The sequence below is a fragment of the Dermacentor variabilis genome, chromosome 6, assembly GCF_050947875.1.
Source record: "Dermacentor variabilis isolate Ectoservices chromosome 6, ASM5094787v1, whole genome shotgun sequence".
NCBI classification, from domain to species: domain Eukaryota; kingdom Metazoa; phylum Arthropoda; class Arachnida; order Ixodida; family Ixodidae; genus Dermacentor; species Dermacentor variabilis.
Genome location: NC_134573.1, coordinates 871,792 through 889,269, shown reverse-complemented (window position 1 = coordinate 889,269; position 17,478 = coordinate 871,792). Strand labels below are relative to the sequence as shown.

The 17,478-nt window shown below is 45.6% G+C and overlaps 1 protein-coding gene across 1 annotated transcript in view; it reads right to left on the bottom strand.

Moving 5' to 3' along the window:
* LOC142584535 (uncharacterized) overlaps positions 1-17,478 on the bottom strand; it is a 714,262-nt gene that overhangs the window by 628,438 nt on the left and 68,346 nt on the right. The window contains exon 4 of the mRNA XM_075694643.1: positions 7,358-7,460. Coding sequence (XP_075550758.1) covers positions 7,358-7,460 — 103 coding nt within the window. The remainder of the gene's footprint in view (positions 1-7,357; positions 7,461-17,478) is intronic.

The window sequence follows — 17,478 nt, the reverse complement described above, 5'->3', positions numbered from 1 at the left end:
ACACTTTCACTTGTGCTCGGTACGATGTTGGCAATGTAGTCTTCGTTTTCGGGCTCTCCCGTGGTCGCGACACATCATCTGCGCTCACAAACTCATCCACCGTTGATTCGTCAACAGCTTCCGGAAATTCTGACAGTTCGCTCCAAACTTCGGCAACACTGGCAACGGCTTCGTCGCATTCATCAAAATTTACGGTCATCACCGAGCACACGGAAGTCGGCACGGCTGAAGCAATTTCAGATTAACCACTCGTACGCGGCCGTGCATACGGGTCGGGCGCCACGGGCACCGGGTCGCGAGTTTGGACGCTTTAGCCCTAATCTCCCCCTTATTCTTCAAGATCGTGCCGAGAGTGCTCCTCGGAATCTTGTGCTCTGCGGGGACATCCGACTTCTCACCGCGTTCGACACGGTTTATGATTGCGAGCTTCACGACGAAAGGCAAATTCTGCCGCTTCATCACGGCAACACTGTGGGAGAAGGCCTACAAGGCGCACACAAAAACAGCGAGACAACTCGCACTTCCGCCATCTTGCACGACGAGGGCACAAGAGCATCTGATTGGCTGTCTGAGCAAGCGCTGTGGGCGGGCCAGGATCATTTTTTGCAGGGGGGGTGCCGACGGCTAGCGCGGTCGGGCGCGGTCACGGTAGGGAGAGCGGTTGGATGGAGCCGCGCAGCCGGGTTTTCTCCGCTACCGCGAGGGAAAGCCAACTTCCGGGGGCACTTTCCGCCGCTTGACGTTCGATATATCGGGTGTCGCTGCTATTTTTGTTCGATGTAAGCGTAGTTTTGCGATATATACTCATTGTAACTATATCGTGTCCTGAAATTGTTCGATATATAGAATAATTCGATGTAAACGGGTTCGATATAGTCGGGTTCGACTGTAGTCTTCACTGACTGAATATCCTGAACGTTTCAATTTCGACATGCCTTCATTATTACTGTCTTCTCTCGGTAGTCATGTAGATTTATGATGACAGGACGATTCCTGTTTGATTTCCTACCTATTCGATGGCATCTTTGCATGCTCTTTATCGTAACTCCAATCTTTTCGCTAAGAATGTCCTTTGTTATTTTGTCCGTAAGTTCCGTCTCTGTTTCCCTTTCCTCTTCTTTTATGCCGTAACTAAGTAAGTTATTCCTACGGCTTCTATCTTCCAAGTCGTCAGTTTTAGTTAACAGGTGTGATACAGTGGCTTCCAGTTTATTAATAGTTGACCTACATGCTCTACCTCTGCTTTTACGGTCTTGATAGTTGCCACCTCGTCTTCCAAATTTTTTATTCTCTCGGTCAAACCATCTATTTTTTTTTCTCAAAAAAGCCCTGTTTTGCAAGAATGTCACTGACAGACGATTTCAGGGAACTTTGACCTAATAGAATCTGCTGGAGCATTTCCCTTTCAGTCGTGTCTGGGCCTGGGTTTAATTCAATATCACCGAATTTTAAAAGATCGTCTTGGGAAGAAAAAAGGTATGCACAAACACTCTTTATACGTAGTGGGCTGGGCAGCAGCAACAAAAAGCAGTTGTCGCTACGATAGCAGTAGGCCGATAAGTAGTTACTAACGTGCGCAATGAAGCAAAATGGGTTCTTGAGCATTGTGCCTGAGGTGCTGCTGCCAAGCCCACTGGTTGCAACCGGCGATGGGAAGCTTCTTATATAGGGCATGGTGTCCCCGTGATGTGACGTCACCGTTGACAGCGCAGGCGCAGACACGTTGACGGAAATCATGATGAGGTCGTTGATCAAGCAAAAATCAGCTCGTGCTGGATGCTCGAAGCCAACGTCATTTGCTTGGTAAGAGGTAATTTCCCTTCTCTTGGTACCCATTCTGTTACACTAATGGTCCAACGGTTATCTAACCTGCGCATTACATGACCTGCCCAGCTCCATTTTTTTTTCTCATAATGTCATTTAGAATATCGGCTACACCAGTTCGCTCTCTGATCCAAACCGCTCTCTTTCTCTCTTAACGTTATGCCTAGCATTCTTCGTTCTATCGCTCTTTGCCGGTCCTTAACTTGGTCTCGCACTTCTTTGTCAATCTCCAAGTCTCTGTCCCATATGTCAGCACCGATAAAATGCACTGATTGTACACCTTCCTTTTTAATGATAATGATAAGCTTCCAGTCACGAGCTGACAATGCCTTCCATATGTGATCCAAGCCATCTTTATTCTTCTATGAATTTCCTTCTCATGACCAGGGTTCCCTGTGATTAGTTGACCTAGGTAAACACACTCCTTCACAGACTTTAGAGGCTGACTGGCAATCCTGAACTCTTGTTCCATTGCCAAGCTATTCATCATTATCTTTGTCTTCCACATATTAATCCCCAACCCCACTCTTATACTCTCTCAGTTAAGGCCCTCAATCATGTGTTACAACTCATCTGCAGTGTTGCTAAATAGAACAATGTCATCGGCAAACTGAAGGTTGCCGAGATAATCGCCGTTGATCATTACTTCTAAGCCTTCCCAGTTTAATAGCTTGAATACTTCTTCCAAGCACGCAGTGAATAGCATTAGAGAGATTGTGTCTCCCTGTCTGACCCCTTTCTTTACAGGTATCTTCCTACTTTTCTTGTGTAGAATTAAGGTAGCTGTAGAATCACTGTAGATATTTTCCAAGGTATTTAGGTAAGCGGTCTATACAGCTTGATTATGTAATGCCTCTACGACTGCTGGTATCTCTACTGAATCAAATGCCTTTCTGTAATCTATGAAAGCCATATAGAGAGCCTTATTGTACTCTGAGGATTTCTCGATAACCTGATTAATGACATGGATGCGATCCATTATAGAGTATCCCTTCCTGAAGCCAGCCTGTTCTCTTGGTTGACTAAAGTCCAGTGTTGCCCTTATTCTATTGGAGATTATTTTGGTATATATTTTATATAATATTCGGAGTAACCTAGTGGGCCTATAATTTTTCAATTCCTTAACATCTCCCTTTTTGTGGATTAGTATAATGTTTGCATTCTTCCAGTTTTCTGGGACTTTTGCAGTCAATAGACACATTGTATAGGAGTCGCCAGTTTTCCAAGCATTTATGTCTCCTCCATCTTTGATTAAATTTACTGTTGTTCCATCTTCTCCTGCCGCTCTTCCTCGTTTCATGTCTTGCAAGGCCCTTCTGACCTCGTCGGTAGTAATAGGAGGAGTTTCTGTATCCTGTTCATTACTGTTTCTAATGGAGGTATCCTGCCTCCTCTGGGTACTGTTAAGGTCAGTATAGAATTATTCCACTGTTTTTACTATATCTTTAAGATTGCTGATGATATTACCCTGCTTATGCTTCAGCGCATACATCTTGGTTTGTCCGATGCCAAGTTTCGTTCTCACTGATTTCAGGCTGCGTCCATCTTTTACTGCTTCCTCAGTTTCTTAACGTTATAATTTCGAATATATCTTATTTTCTCCTTGTCGATTAGTTTTGACAGTTATGCGAATCCTATCTGATCTCTTGAGTTGAACGCTTTCATTCTTTCTAGCTTTTTTATTAGGTCCTTTGTTACTTGGGGGAGTTTACCTACTGGTTGCCTTGGTGCCTTGCCTCCCACTACAATTGCTGCCTCTAAAGCCAGCCTAGTTACAGCTTCATTCATTGCCTCTATGTCATCTTCATCTATATTCTAAGGCTGCATATTTGTTTGGAAGCACCAGCCTGAATTTGTCTGCTTTTACCCTTACTGCCTCCAGGTTGACCTGTTTCTTCTCGACCAATTTTACTCTTTCTCTCTTCAAATTAAGGTGAATCCTAGCCCTCACTAGCCTATGATCACTGCACTTTACCCTACCTATCACTTCTACATTCTGCAATATGCTGGGATCGGCAGAAAGTATGAAATCAATTTCATTTCTTGTTTCGCCGTTAGGACTTTTGCAGGTCCACTTTCTGTTGTTACGCTTCCTGAAAAAGGTGTTCTTTATTCGAAGCTTATTCCTTCCTGCGAATTCTACCAGCATCTCTCCTCTAGCGTTCCTAGAATTGATGCCGTAGTTGTCAAGTGCTTGTTCACCAGCCTGCTTTTTCCCAACTTTTGCATTGCAGTCTCCCACCACTACAGTATAGTGAGTTTGCACTTTTCTCATTGCTAATTCAACATCTTCATAAAACTGATCTACTCCATCATCGTCACTGGATGTTAGAGCTTAGGCTTGTACTACTTTAATCTATACCTCTTATTGAGTCTGATTACGGCTACAGCTATCCTCTCCTTAATGCTGTAGAATTCGTCAATGTTGTCCGCTATGTCCTTATGGATTAGGAATCCCACCCGTATTGCTTCTTATCTTCTTATCTTATAGCAGAGGACATGGCAGTTATTCAGCAATGTATAAGCCTCACCAGTTCTTCTAGTCTCACTAAGGCTGATGATATTCCAAACAATGTCTGATAGTTCCTCAAAGAGTCCTGCTAAGCTAGCCTCACTCGACAGAGTTTGGCTGGTAAAGGTTAACAGGGTGAGTTTCCATTGGCAGCTTGTCTCGCCCTAGAGATTCTTAGCACCCTCTGCTACGTTACAGGTCTGACTGCCGCCTTGGTCAGGTGCTCCACAGCTGCTGAGGACTGAAGGCCATGGATTAATTGTAGGAATCACCAGGGAGGTAGTGGCCAAATACTGCAACAGGGAGACCAATTCCTGTTCTGGTGAGGGACTGCTTAGTGAGCCTTCCTAATTTGGTTGTACCTGAAATCAGTGAGACAGTTCAGCATTCTGCCACAGATTCTTAAACACAAGATTCCAAATCTTCAAGTAGTATCATAAACCTTTCCAAGATCGAATAAAACTGTCAGAGATTGCTGTTGTGCAAGAATGCTTCACGTATTTCATGTTCTAGTCGAAAGAGGTGGTCAGGTGTTGAACAGCCTGTTTTATCCCCGGTGAGTTTTGTCTACAGCCTTGAGCGGCCTGCTTGCTCCTGCCCACTTTCTGCCAATCTTCTTGCATGGCCCGAGAGCTCCATTGATTATCTTCAGGGTGCATACTTCACTTGATCATGATGTGCTGCCACCGGCTGCAAAAAAACTTCCGTTCACGCACATTTCTTCATACCACTTGGCTCTCACGAAGGCATGGGAGGCGACTCAGGTTGCACCAATCACACAAATGTGAAGCTACACAAGCACACACAAGGATGCGACATAGGCTCTGCGACACACCTGCTCAGCGGACCCACCACATGCAGAATAGAAACTGAAACTTTAGAAAAAAAAAAAAAAAAAGACGGACCTCGCAGTCAGTGATCGTGACAACAGTGCTCACTAAATAAAGAAAGGAAGAACTCGCCATCCTAGTCCTCCAAAAGTGGATGTCCAGCGAAGCTGTTGTAAACCACCACTACAACTTCTGAGGGGTTATGCAATGCTTTATGGCTTAAGAGTAATGGTAGTAGTGCTATTTTAGAGTAATGGCAGGAATGGGAGTAATGGTAATTTTCACAGCATGCCACCACCCATAGTGGTACTCACCAAACATTAAAATAACCAACCTCGCAACGGATTTTATATACGAAAGGCTAGGACATCACACCTCACGTTGCAAGCTGGTGCCGCCGTGGCAGCTTGCGTAACAGTAGTCTTTACCAGAAAATGTATGCGGGGCGTGCTACATGCTTCAGATTGCTATCACAAGCACCTTAACAATTATGTGGTTCGGATGCTTGTTTTGAGCTCGGTCCTTATTGAAACGTATGTTGTTCTGTATGTTGCATGGCCGATTCCAAAGAATGCATGTACTGTTCACTTCACTTTGCTGAGTGCTCATAGCCTGTGCCTTGCGAGGCTATGAGCCATCGCATTTTTGCAAGTGAAGCTTGTTAATGTCTGCCTGAACGTCCGTGTTTGTGAAAACCCCCTCAGCCAAAGCTGCCAAAGGTACTATGCATGCACAAAAACCGAAAAACCAAGAGAAACAAGAGGAGAGGGTATAGTGCAGTGAATCTGTACGCATTGTACTCATGTCATCGGATCGCCTGACACAGTGCAGCCAATCAGCGCACATAACGTGTAGGGGAGGGAGAAAGAATGCATGGGTAGTGTCTACGCAGCTGGTCGCGCGCATCACAGTTGCGCCAACGTCGAGGTGGGTTGGCCACAAGTCGTCCACTCTCCCGAGGAACAGGTGGCATATGAGCAACGGCGGTAAGAACAGGCTCGGGAAAGCGCTCATTGCCGCCATGCCGATTCCACCACCCAAGCAAAAGAATGTGTTCGTGATGTCGAACGCAAATGACAGCGGCTGATTACATTCATGCTTCAACGCTTCTCGCTTCGGTGTTGCACTCTGGCGAACGTACCCACTACTACAAGATAAATGTGTGTAGATTTGACATTTGCAAATGACATGTGTGACATCGAGATGGCCAAACCCCTTGCAGCATACTGCAGCAATCACAAAGCTACTCTGCTCACTTGCGAAAAATTGACCAGTGAAGTTTCCGATGTTCAATAAACACGTGTTTCACTGACAAATTGTATTCATTGATGTCACCAGTATCCACACAATGCACACGTCGTTAATCACAAGGGCACATTTAAGTAAACATAAAGTTGATGGCAAAGGGGACAGTTAGGTATACAAAGGGACCCCCCAAGCTTTGCTTATCCATATTCACGGAGAGGAAGGGCAGACAATTTTTTGTTTGCTTACAGCAAGTATAAGTGCTTGGTGATAGTTTTCTGTCGATGGACGTGAAAGAATCCAGGAATTCTAGCCATATACAGCTTCGCTGTAAAAGAAGAAGTGCCATCCCCAGCAGCGTTTTGTCAGCCAAGGAAGAGCGCGCATGGCCTCTGAGACGGGACGATGGTACGCAACTTGTTGATAGTGTGCACCTCCCAATTTTGGAGGCTATAGAGCAGAACACTGGAAGCCAAGCCAGCAGAAAGTCCAACATGGCAGCGTCCAAGATCAAGTAATGTGGCTCGGAACTAGCATTTTAGTCCGGGAAATCAAACTTTGGGGCCTAAATTCGTCTAAAATATCGGTCACAAAAATGCATTAGCTCTATAAGAACCCTGACAGTGCACTTATGAAGTCCAGAACATCCATCAAGTCTGAATTTTCAGTCTAAGAAATCCATCGGCTAGTGTATTCAAACATAGAACAGATGTTCAAACAACATATGCTGACATGGAAGATGAAATCACTGACAGTGTGCCAGTTTTGTAGTCAAGAATTTTTGTAGTCAAGCGCCTTTTGAATTATCGAGATTTTACTGTAGTAGTATGTCTATACTAGCATAGCAGCATGATGCAGGAATTCTTTCTTTTTTTTTTTTTTTTGTAATGCACATCAAGTTGTCTGCTTGTCCCACTTATGTAAAAGCTTCGGAAACTGCACTCACTTCTGTTGGCCAGCTGAACCACTGTTCGAAGCAGCATGACAGCAGCAAGCACATCAGGCCCAGCCACTGTGCTCTTGCCCTGTCCAGTACACTTGTTAAGCTCCTGCAAAATGCCCGTTCAAAAATACAATACTATACACAATATCCTGGCAAGAACAAAGGGCATGCAATACATTTTTTATTTATTCAGCATTGATTTAGACACAGTGAAGGTCTTGTATGGTAAGGCTAAAGGCAGAACATTGTCTGGCTGACTAAGGCCCTGTCACCCATACATTGCTCAACGGTAAGGTAGCATATCACAAGATATAGTATACACACATATCAATAGCGTGGACCACACATACATAGCATACATTACAAACATATGTGCATTAAATACAAGAATCATTATACAACTTTTTAAGTACAAATAGTTTAGGTCCAACAGGGTAATATGAATACAAAAAAAGTTTTATATATATACAAGCACAATATGAAACCAATTCAAAGTAATTATACATAAAACACACAAGAAACCAAGTAGCACAATGTCTATCAGAAAGGGAAAGCAAACGTTTTTTATAGCAATTTTAAAGCAGTTTAATGATCTGAAGTTTTGTGCAATAGTGATCGTGTTAGGATGTGCATTCACGAAGGATGGGACTAAGTATGCTAGTTGTTTTCTACCATAGTTGGTCCTGCGAAATGGAACTCTAATATGATCATGTCTGAAATTTTATTGGGTGCAACTTGAGAGGTAGTTTTGATAAAAAATAAGTAAATTTTTCTCGAGTTTGCATCGTATGTATATAGCAAGTTTAAGTTCGTATAATTGATTAACTTTTAAAGTTTGATTGGAATGTAGTCCCCCATACCAACAGGCAATAACTAAGACGGGACTGAATTAAAGCATAATACAGACGGCATTTCAACTAAGTAGGAACAAGGTATCTAATCTTAAACAATATGCCTATTGACCTACAAATACTAGAATTAATCTTCGTTACATGAGGTGTAAAGCTCAGGTTCTCATCAAAAAGTACACCTAAAAATTTAAAAGCTGAAGTCCGCTCGATTACACAACTATTGAACTTTACACAAAAAGCATTGTCATAAGGCTTATTTCTAGGCTTGAAAATCACATATTTAGTTTTAGTGACGCTTAACTGTAGCTGGTTCGCTGATAACCAAACTAAAAGTTGATCTAACCAATTATTAGCTGTAATTTCTAGCCCATGTAAACTGTTACCTGAGAAAAACAAACTTGTGTCGTCAGCAAGCAAGACTATATCTGGAGTAAGTGGTATGTTTACAATATCGTTTACATATAGAATAAAGAATAGTGGACCCAAAATTGACCCTTGAAGGACACCGAGTGCAATTTCTTTCTTTTGTGAACAAAACCTATTATAACACGTGTATTGCTGTCTGGTAGTGAAGTAATCTTGAATCAGTTTTAAGGTCACTCCCCGAACTCCGTAGTATGTCAGTTTATTAAATAGGATAGTGTGTACAATGGAGTCGAAAGCTTTTCTAATATCCAGGAAAAGACCAACCGTATATAGTTTGTTCTCAATGTTACTGAGGAGCTTTTCTTTGATCTTAACAAGTTAACAAGTACCATTTCAGCAGATCTGTGTTCACGGAGGCCAAACTGTTGATCCACAAGGGTGTGGTTTTCATCTAGAAATTTAGTTACTCTGCACTTTAGCAGTCGTTCCAGCAATTTGGAGAAAAGTAGTAGTATGGATATCGGTCTGTAATTATTTGCATCAGTGACAGAGCCTCCCTTATGCAATACAATCACTTTGGCAATTTTCACAGAATCGGGAAAAATGCCATTCGCGAAAGCACTGTTACAGATATGGCATAATGGAGCCGAGACAACATCAGCAACAGATATGATTGGTGCTGCTTTTATGTCATCAGTCCCTGTTGCAGTATCCTTTTTCAAAGCCTTAAGAACAGAAAACACTTCCATTTCAGTGCAAGGTGATGGGAAGATAGAATTGGAGGTCTCGTAGTTTAGAAATTTTTCAGATGCCAGCAATGAACCACTGGAGTGGGATGACCCATCAGCAAGTAAAAAATGATCATTGAATTTATTGGCCAAAGAAGTTTCACTGTATTCTGTGTCATCAAATGTTAGAGTATTCGGGTTTGTGTTATACTGGGTTCCTTTTAACCTGGGAACTGCATTCCATAATTTCTTTGGATTGTTTGATACCGTGGAAAACATGTTCATAATACCTGTTTCTAGCTTTTTTTGAGGTCTGAAGTCAACGTGCTTCTTATTTTCTTGTACTCAGTATAGCAAGATCCCTGTAGCGAATAAATGTATCAAATAATTTGTCACGTTTCTGCATTCTTTTATACATCTCTCGTGTTACCCACTGCTTCCTAGTTTTCTTGATTATGAGCACTCTCTCAAAATCAATCGTCTATTCTAACATTCCTACGTAAAAGAACTTGAGATTACATGACCATCAACACTAGACGCACGAGAACATAATCTGCATCAATGCCCCATCCATCTCGGCTTGCCCTTGCCACAGATTACCCCAAGATACGGTGTGTGGCCCATTTATGGACAGCCATGCGCAGCCACTGCTAGGATAGAAGGGGAGGACAGACAGGCCCCCCACGCCCTGCAAGTTCTGTACCTATGCAACAAATGGCACAGAGTTGTTTCCTGCACACCACATTACGGCATGCACGCTTCTACAGCGCTTTTGCCTCTCAAGCTTTTCATGCCAGAAGGATGCTTGCAAATGAGCTTTGCTCGGCCGAAACTTTTAGTTTTTGGCTAGATTTACCAGCCATACAGGCTCCAAGTACATGCTTTAAGTAACCGAAAGCTTAGTTAAATCTAAACAATGCCAAGAAATTGTCTTACTAAATTGTGCGAGAAATAGATTGTTTTTAATTAAACTAAGATCAAGAAACAAAGATAGTCTGTCAGATCACGAATTTTGTTAAATCCAGGTTTGACTGTATGCATGTATGTGTATGTACAAAGGCATACTAATTTAGTTTTAACACACTCTGCATCGATTTCAAACATTGAATTCATCCTTGAGAAACATCATAACATAATCATGCAGAGTAATCACCTCAGAGACCTGCTTCCGGAGCCACCAATCGCGGTTTACCGACAATCAAAAAATTTATGTGACATACTAACGTCTTCTAAAACAACAAGACCTATTCTCATAGGTTGTCACCTTTGCAACAACTCACGTTAGAAGGTTTGCGCTCATATGACAACTTCACTAAGTGTTATGAGCAGCGCGACAAATTTTACCCTTAAGATAAAAGGTGATTTCGACTGCGACACGGCCAATGTTATCTATATGCTAGAACGCTCAGCGTGCATACTACAGTACATTGGACAAACAGAAACAGCCTTTAGATTGCATTTCAACAATCATAGATTGCATGCCTTCCTAATCTTCCGCTTTCCAAACATGTCACTAGTGATCCTGGGCCACTCTTTTGACGAGCTAACCTTTACCATACTTAAATCTGGTTTCAAATCACACCATGAAAGGGAGGTTCGCAAATCATTTCTAATCCATAAATTTGCTGCTGTAGCTTCTGAGATTAATGAGAACCCAGGTACATTGACCTTTTTGTCCACGAAATAGAGAATCGCATACTGATTTCCTTCAGACTAAACAGCTAGTTTTTCATCACTTAGATTACACCACATTGCCAGAATAACTGCTCCCACAGCCCCCCCCCCCCCCCCCCCACACAAGCATGCGTGCAATTCGCCCCAAACAATTTTCTGGTGGCTGATGTGTCATTTCATTTTATTTATGGAGAAATTTGTAGTGCGCACAGTAGACAAGGAGGGAGAGAAGGTGGACACACAAGCGCTTACTGAAGGCAGGAGTAAGCCGCTCGTGTGCCCACCTTCTCTCCATCCTTGTGTGCGCTACAAATTTCACCATGAATACTTACCAACTCGTCCAACTATCACTTTTGCTGCTGCATTATTGTTGTCACATTTTTTTCGAAACGTGTACACACACCGTTTTTGCTAAGCTCTCTTGTAAATGCTGCCTTTGTTACATTTGTTGCTGTACAAACCTCCTGTTACCACCATCCAACCCCGTAGTGCATTTTTACCATGTTTGACGTGTATTGATGACTCATGAAGGGTGCAGTCACCTTACAGTCAAAATCTGTCTTCTGTTTTCTTTTTTTTTTTTTTTTTGACCACGTATCATCTTTCCTGTGAACCCTGTTTTTGCATATAGTGTTGCCCTAGGAACTTGTTACGAGCATTTCGTCCTGCTTTTTTTTTTTTTACATGTGCTGTCAATTCATCACAAGTGCAAGCTCCTCATGGCAACAGTGTGTCTTGGCAGTGGACAGGCACATAGAGGGGTCCCTATACCATGTACTTGTTTGTATGCCATGTACCATGTCATGTATTCCCTGATGAAGGCCGGACCCTGGCCGAAACATAGGAAATAAAGCATCATTTTTTCGTACATGCATCCTCAACCTACAAGTGCCTGTTCCACTACCGGATACCGGCAGACTCTCATTTTATATATATTGTTGCAGGAAGAAAGCAGGCCCACGAGTGTAGAATAATGTATATTTACAACTGAGGTTAATGGCGTTCAGGCAACTGCCAGACTTCGTCTTCCTCTCGTCCAATCCAACCTTCCCTTCACCATAACATCACCCTCCCGGCAGAGTAGCTCCGTCCCGGTGCAAGTTATAGAGCATCACTTAATGGGGGGACATAGGGCTTCAGCCTCGTGATGTGAACAACATCGCTGGTGACGTTGGGAGGCACTGAAGGCTGACCTACTGGGGCGATCTCGTATGTCACGTCGGACAGTTGGCGTAAGATCTGGTACGGACCAGAATAACGGCAAAGTAGTTTTTCCGACAAGCCGACGTGACGTGAAGGCGTCCACAGAAGGACAAGGGAACCAGGTGAAAAATGGGAGTCTCGGTGCCGAAGGTCGTAGCGTCGCTTTTGAGAAGCTTGCGAGACTGTGATGCGATGACGGGCAATTTCTCGGGCCTGGGCAGCTAAGTCAATAGCATCGCAAGCGTAACTAGTGCTGGGTGATTGTACTGCGGAAGGTAGGAAGGTAGCAACGTCTCAAAGGGCAAGGTGGGGTCGCGGCCATACAACAGGTAAAATTATGAAAATCCGGCGGTGTCGTGACGGGACGAGTTGTATGGTAAAGCGACGTCCCAGTCGCGGTGATCGTCGGAAACGTACATGGCCAGCATTTCAGTTAGCGTGCGGTTGAGTCGCTCGGTGAGGCCGTTCGTTTGAGGGTGGTACGCGGTAGCAATCTGGTGCTCTGTAGAACAGGAGCGGAGCAGATCGTCGACGACCTTCGATAGAAAGTAGCGGCCGCAATCCGTCAGCAACTGGTGAGGAGCGCCGTGGTGCAGGATGACGTCGTATAGTAAGAAGTCAGCGACATCTGTAGCGCAGCTGGTTGGTAGCGCTCGTGCGATGGCATATCTCATGGCATAATCGGTTGCTACAGCAATCCATTTGTTTCTTTTGCTGGAAATTGGAAAGGCACCAAGGAGGTCTAGGCCCACCCGGAAGAAGGGCTCTGTAGGGATATCAATTGGTTGCAGCAAACCAGCGGGAGGCATAGCAGGCGTCTTCCGGCGCTGACACAGGTCGCAAAAGCGACATAACGGCGCACAGAGCGATAAATGCCGGGCCAGAAGAAGCGTCGCCGTATGTACGAGTGATGCCCAGATGTCCAGCAGTAGGAGCGTCGTGAAGTTGCTGGAGCACGGCTAGTCGAAGGTGCTTGGGAACGACTAGGAGGAGCTCCAGGTCGTCAGGACGAACGCTACGACGGTATAAAGTTCCATTGCACAAGATGAACATCCGGAGGGACAGTTCATTGGGCGAGGAGCTTAGGCGTTCCATAAGTGTTCGAAGAACAGGATCTTTGCGCTGCTCGTCGCCAATATGGAGGAAGCCGGAGAGGGATAGAACACTGATGTCCGAGTCTGCATCGGTATCGTCCGGTTGATCCACAGGATTGCGGGACAGGCAGTCAGCGTCTTTATGCAGGCGCCCTGATTTGTACATAATAGAAAATGTATATTCTTGTAGACGCAAGGCCCAATGTGCAAGTCGTCCAGTTGGGTCCTTCAAAGAGGAGAGCCAGCAGAGGGCGTGATGATCGGTTATGACGCAGAAGCTCCGACCGAAAAGGTACGGCCGAAATTTCGTGACCACCCATACAAGCGCGAGACATTCTCTCTCAGTTATGGAATAACTTCGCTCAGGCATGGAAAGAAGGCGGCTAGCCTAAGCTATGACACGGTCTTGGCCCTGTTGACGCTGAGAGAGGACAGCGCCGATGCCATGACCACTCGCGTCAGTTCGTACTTCAGTGGGCGCAGAAGGGTCAAAGTGCGACAGAATTGGGAAAGTTGTAAGCCGCTCAATCAAGGTAGAGAACGCTCTCTCCTGCAGTGGTCCCCAAGAGAGAGAGATGTCTTTCTTAAGAAGGTCAGTGAGAGGGTGAGCTATGTCGGCAAAATTTTTCACAAATCGCCGGAAATGAGAGCATAAGCACAGAAAACTACGGACATCGTTTGTGGAACAAGGTACAGGAAAATTTCGCACGGTGTGAACTTTCTGTGGATCAGGTTGAATTCCAGCGGCGTTGACGAGATGGCCGAGCGTGTTAATTTCACGGCGACCGAAATGGCACTTGGAGGAGTTTAGCTGAAGGCCAGCCCTGCGAAACACGGAGAGTATGGTTGTGAGGCGCCGCAGGTGGCCCTCAAAGTTCAGCGAAAACACAATCACACCGTCGAGGTAACAGAGGCATGTAGACTACTTCAAGCCGCGCAAAAGAGAGTTAGTCCATCATGCGCTCGAATGTAGCTGGCGCATTGTATAATCCAAAGGGCATGACTTTAAATTGGTACAGACCGTCCGGTGTGACGAAGGCGGTTCTCTCGCGGTCCATCTCATCGACACTAATCTGCCAATAACCGGAGAGAAGGTCAGTTGATGAAAAGTATTGGGATCCGTGAAGGCAGTCAAGAGCGTCATCAATGCGAGGCAGGGGATAAACATCCTTCTTTGTTATCCTGTTGAGGTGACGGTAGTCAACGCGGAAGCACCACGAGTTGTCTTTCTTCTTTACTAAGACAACTGGTGATGCCCACATGCTACTTGAAGGTTCAATGATGTCCTTGTCCATCATCCTGCCTACCTCTTCTTGTATGATGGCCCTTTTCTGTTGCGGAGACACGATATGGCCACCTATGAATGGGGCTGGCGTCACCGGTGTTGATGCGATGCGTGACAACAGATGTCTGGCGAAGTGGACGGTCGTCCAAATCAAAGATGTGCCGATAAGATGACAGGAGGTGACGAAGAGCTGCTGTTTGCTTGGAAGGAAGGTCAGGGGCGATCATCTTAGAAACATCGTCCGTAGGCGTCAAGTGTGGAGGAGTGGGTGACAATGGTCCGTTGGTACTGAAGAAGGATTCAGAGGTCAAAGAAGAAACCTCAAATTCTTCCAAAGGAGTGATATGCACTATGGCGATACCGTGTGGCAGCACGTGCAACGAAAATCCAAAATTGAGGATGGGCATGCGAGTGCAGTATTCGCGGATCCGGACTAAGGTGCTCGGCAGGGCAATATTGCGCGACAAAACCACATCAGTAAGCGGCAACACGACGTACTCGCCATCAGGTACGGGAGGACAGGGCGTCAGGAGGACATTTGTAGCCGCTTGTGGAGACAGCCTTGCAAACTCAGCAGAACATAAGCGGTGTAAAGCACAAGTTGTTGTATCGGCAGGAAGCGGCAGATCCAACTGTACAACACCTGCGGAGCAGTCAATTTGGGCAGAGTGTTTCGAAAGGAAGTCAAGGCCGAGAATTAGGTCGTGCGGACAGTGTTCAAGGACGATAAATAGAACAACGGCATAATGGCCCCCAATGGTCACACGTGCTGTGCACATTCCAAGGACAGGTGAAGTACTCCCCTCGGCGACTCGTACAGTGCACGGTACGGCGGGTGTCAGAACCTTTTTGAGCCTTCGGCGGAGAGCAGCGCTCATAAGTGAAAGCTGCGCTCCTGTATCAATGAGAGACTTAACAGGAACACCATCAACTTCAATGTCCAGTAGGTTTCCACATGTAGGCAGGGTCAACAGAGGATTTGTGGGCTGGGTCGTAGTTGCAGCTTCACTTCCGGGAGCTGCACCGCCTAGTTTCCCGAAGCGAAGCGACCGGTTGCAGAAGGGGACGAAGAGCGGTGAACGAGAGGCGAACAGGACCTACGACCTTGCGGAGATGGGGAGCGGCTAGATCTTGGTGGAGCACTGTCGGCGTTGATGTTCCTAGTCAGCGTATAGGGCGAGAAAGTGCGATTGTCTGGTACTTGGCGGTAGTGACTCGGAGACGACCACCAAGGAGGCGACGACCAGTGGTTGCGGCAATGACGGGCGATGTGTCCAACACCAGAACAATTAAAACAGATGGGTTTATCATCCGCTGTGCGCCAGTCAGCTGGGTTGCGACGGGGTCGCGGAAAGCTTCATGTCTGGGAGCGAGCGGCCGGAGAAATCTGGTAGGTGTTTGTATGGCGGATCGAGCAGAGAGATGGAATGGCCAAACTTGCTATTTCCTCCCGAACGACCGCTTGTATAAGGAAGATAGCGGGCACGCTTTCCCAACAGTCAGGACGAACTGGAGCTGGAGCCATGGCCTCAAGCTCACGGCGAACGATGCGCGTGGTATCTTCCGATCCTGCGGGCTGAACAAACCGCAGCGGGTCTTCGCAAGAAGATGTCGCGGCGGTATTGGGCAATCGGTCGAAAGTTTGAGCGACGCGGCGGCCCTTCGCTTGTTCGAAGCGCCGGCACTCCTTTACAATTGCATCCACAGTGGCACAATCCTTACACATCAGGAGATTGAATGCATCGTCTGCAATACCTTTCAGTATGTGACCAATCTTGTCTGCCTCGGTCATGTTGTCATCAGCCTTGCGACAGAGGGCCAGCACATCCTGTATGTACATGACATAGGATTCTGTGGACGTCTGAGCGCGGCACGCACATTCTTTTTTTGCTGCCAGCTGACCACCGACAGGTCTACCAAACAGGTCCCGCATTTTTTCTTTGCAGACATCCCAGCTCGTTAGGTCAGCTTTGTGTGTGTCGTACCACTGCTTTGCAGTTCCTCTTAGATAAAATATCACATTTGCTAGCATCATTGTTGGATCCCACCTGTTGTTGTCACACTCTCGCTCGTACATCGTAAGCCAGTCCTCGATGTTGGCGTTGTCCGTGCCACAAAATGTCCCTGGGTCCCGCGGATGAGTGAGGATGACCGTTGGCACGGGCTGCTGAGGCGTTGTCGCTTGTGTCGGTTGATTTGCTATTGTGGCGGCAGGTAGATGACGTCCGCTGCGAAGTTCCGTGATTGTACCCCGCACCTTCCACCAAAATGTTGCAGGAAGAAAGCAGGCCCACGAGTGTAAAATATTGTATATTTACAACTGAGCTTAATGGCGTTCAGGCAACTGCCAGACTTCCGTCTTCCTCTCGTCCAATCCAACTTCTTCCTTCCCTTCACCGTAACAATATATATATATATATATATATATTACTACAACGGGGGTGTTCGCCTAGCAGCACTAGTTCTAGGTTGTAGCAGTAGGCTTGAACAGGTTGGCGCTATATCAAAACAGGGAAGCCAGCACTTCTCGTCGTCTTCTCTTTCACTAGCACCATGCCCACTGCCCAGTGCCTTCAGTGCAATCACTCCTCACCGAAAAAGTTGCCATCCTGGCGACCTAAGGACAGGAGAACACAGGGGGGTCATGGCACTGCTTGAGCCAGGAGACGTGAACAATTTCCTGGCCGCGACAACGCTAGTCAGAAGTTTCGCAGAATTCGTTGTTAGGCAAGTTGGTTCATTGTAATTGGAAAAGTTGGTTGCGATTTTTAGATAATCACAAGGAAGGGAGACAGGACAGGCGCAAACTAACAACTGAGGTTTATTCAAGAAAAACACTTAAATATGAGACCAAGCCAGCGCAGGCGCTTCAGGGTATCAGCAGCATAAAAAGAAGAACAACCAAAAATCAGAAAAAACCAAT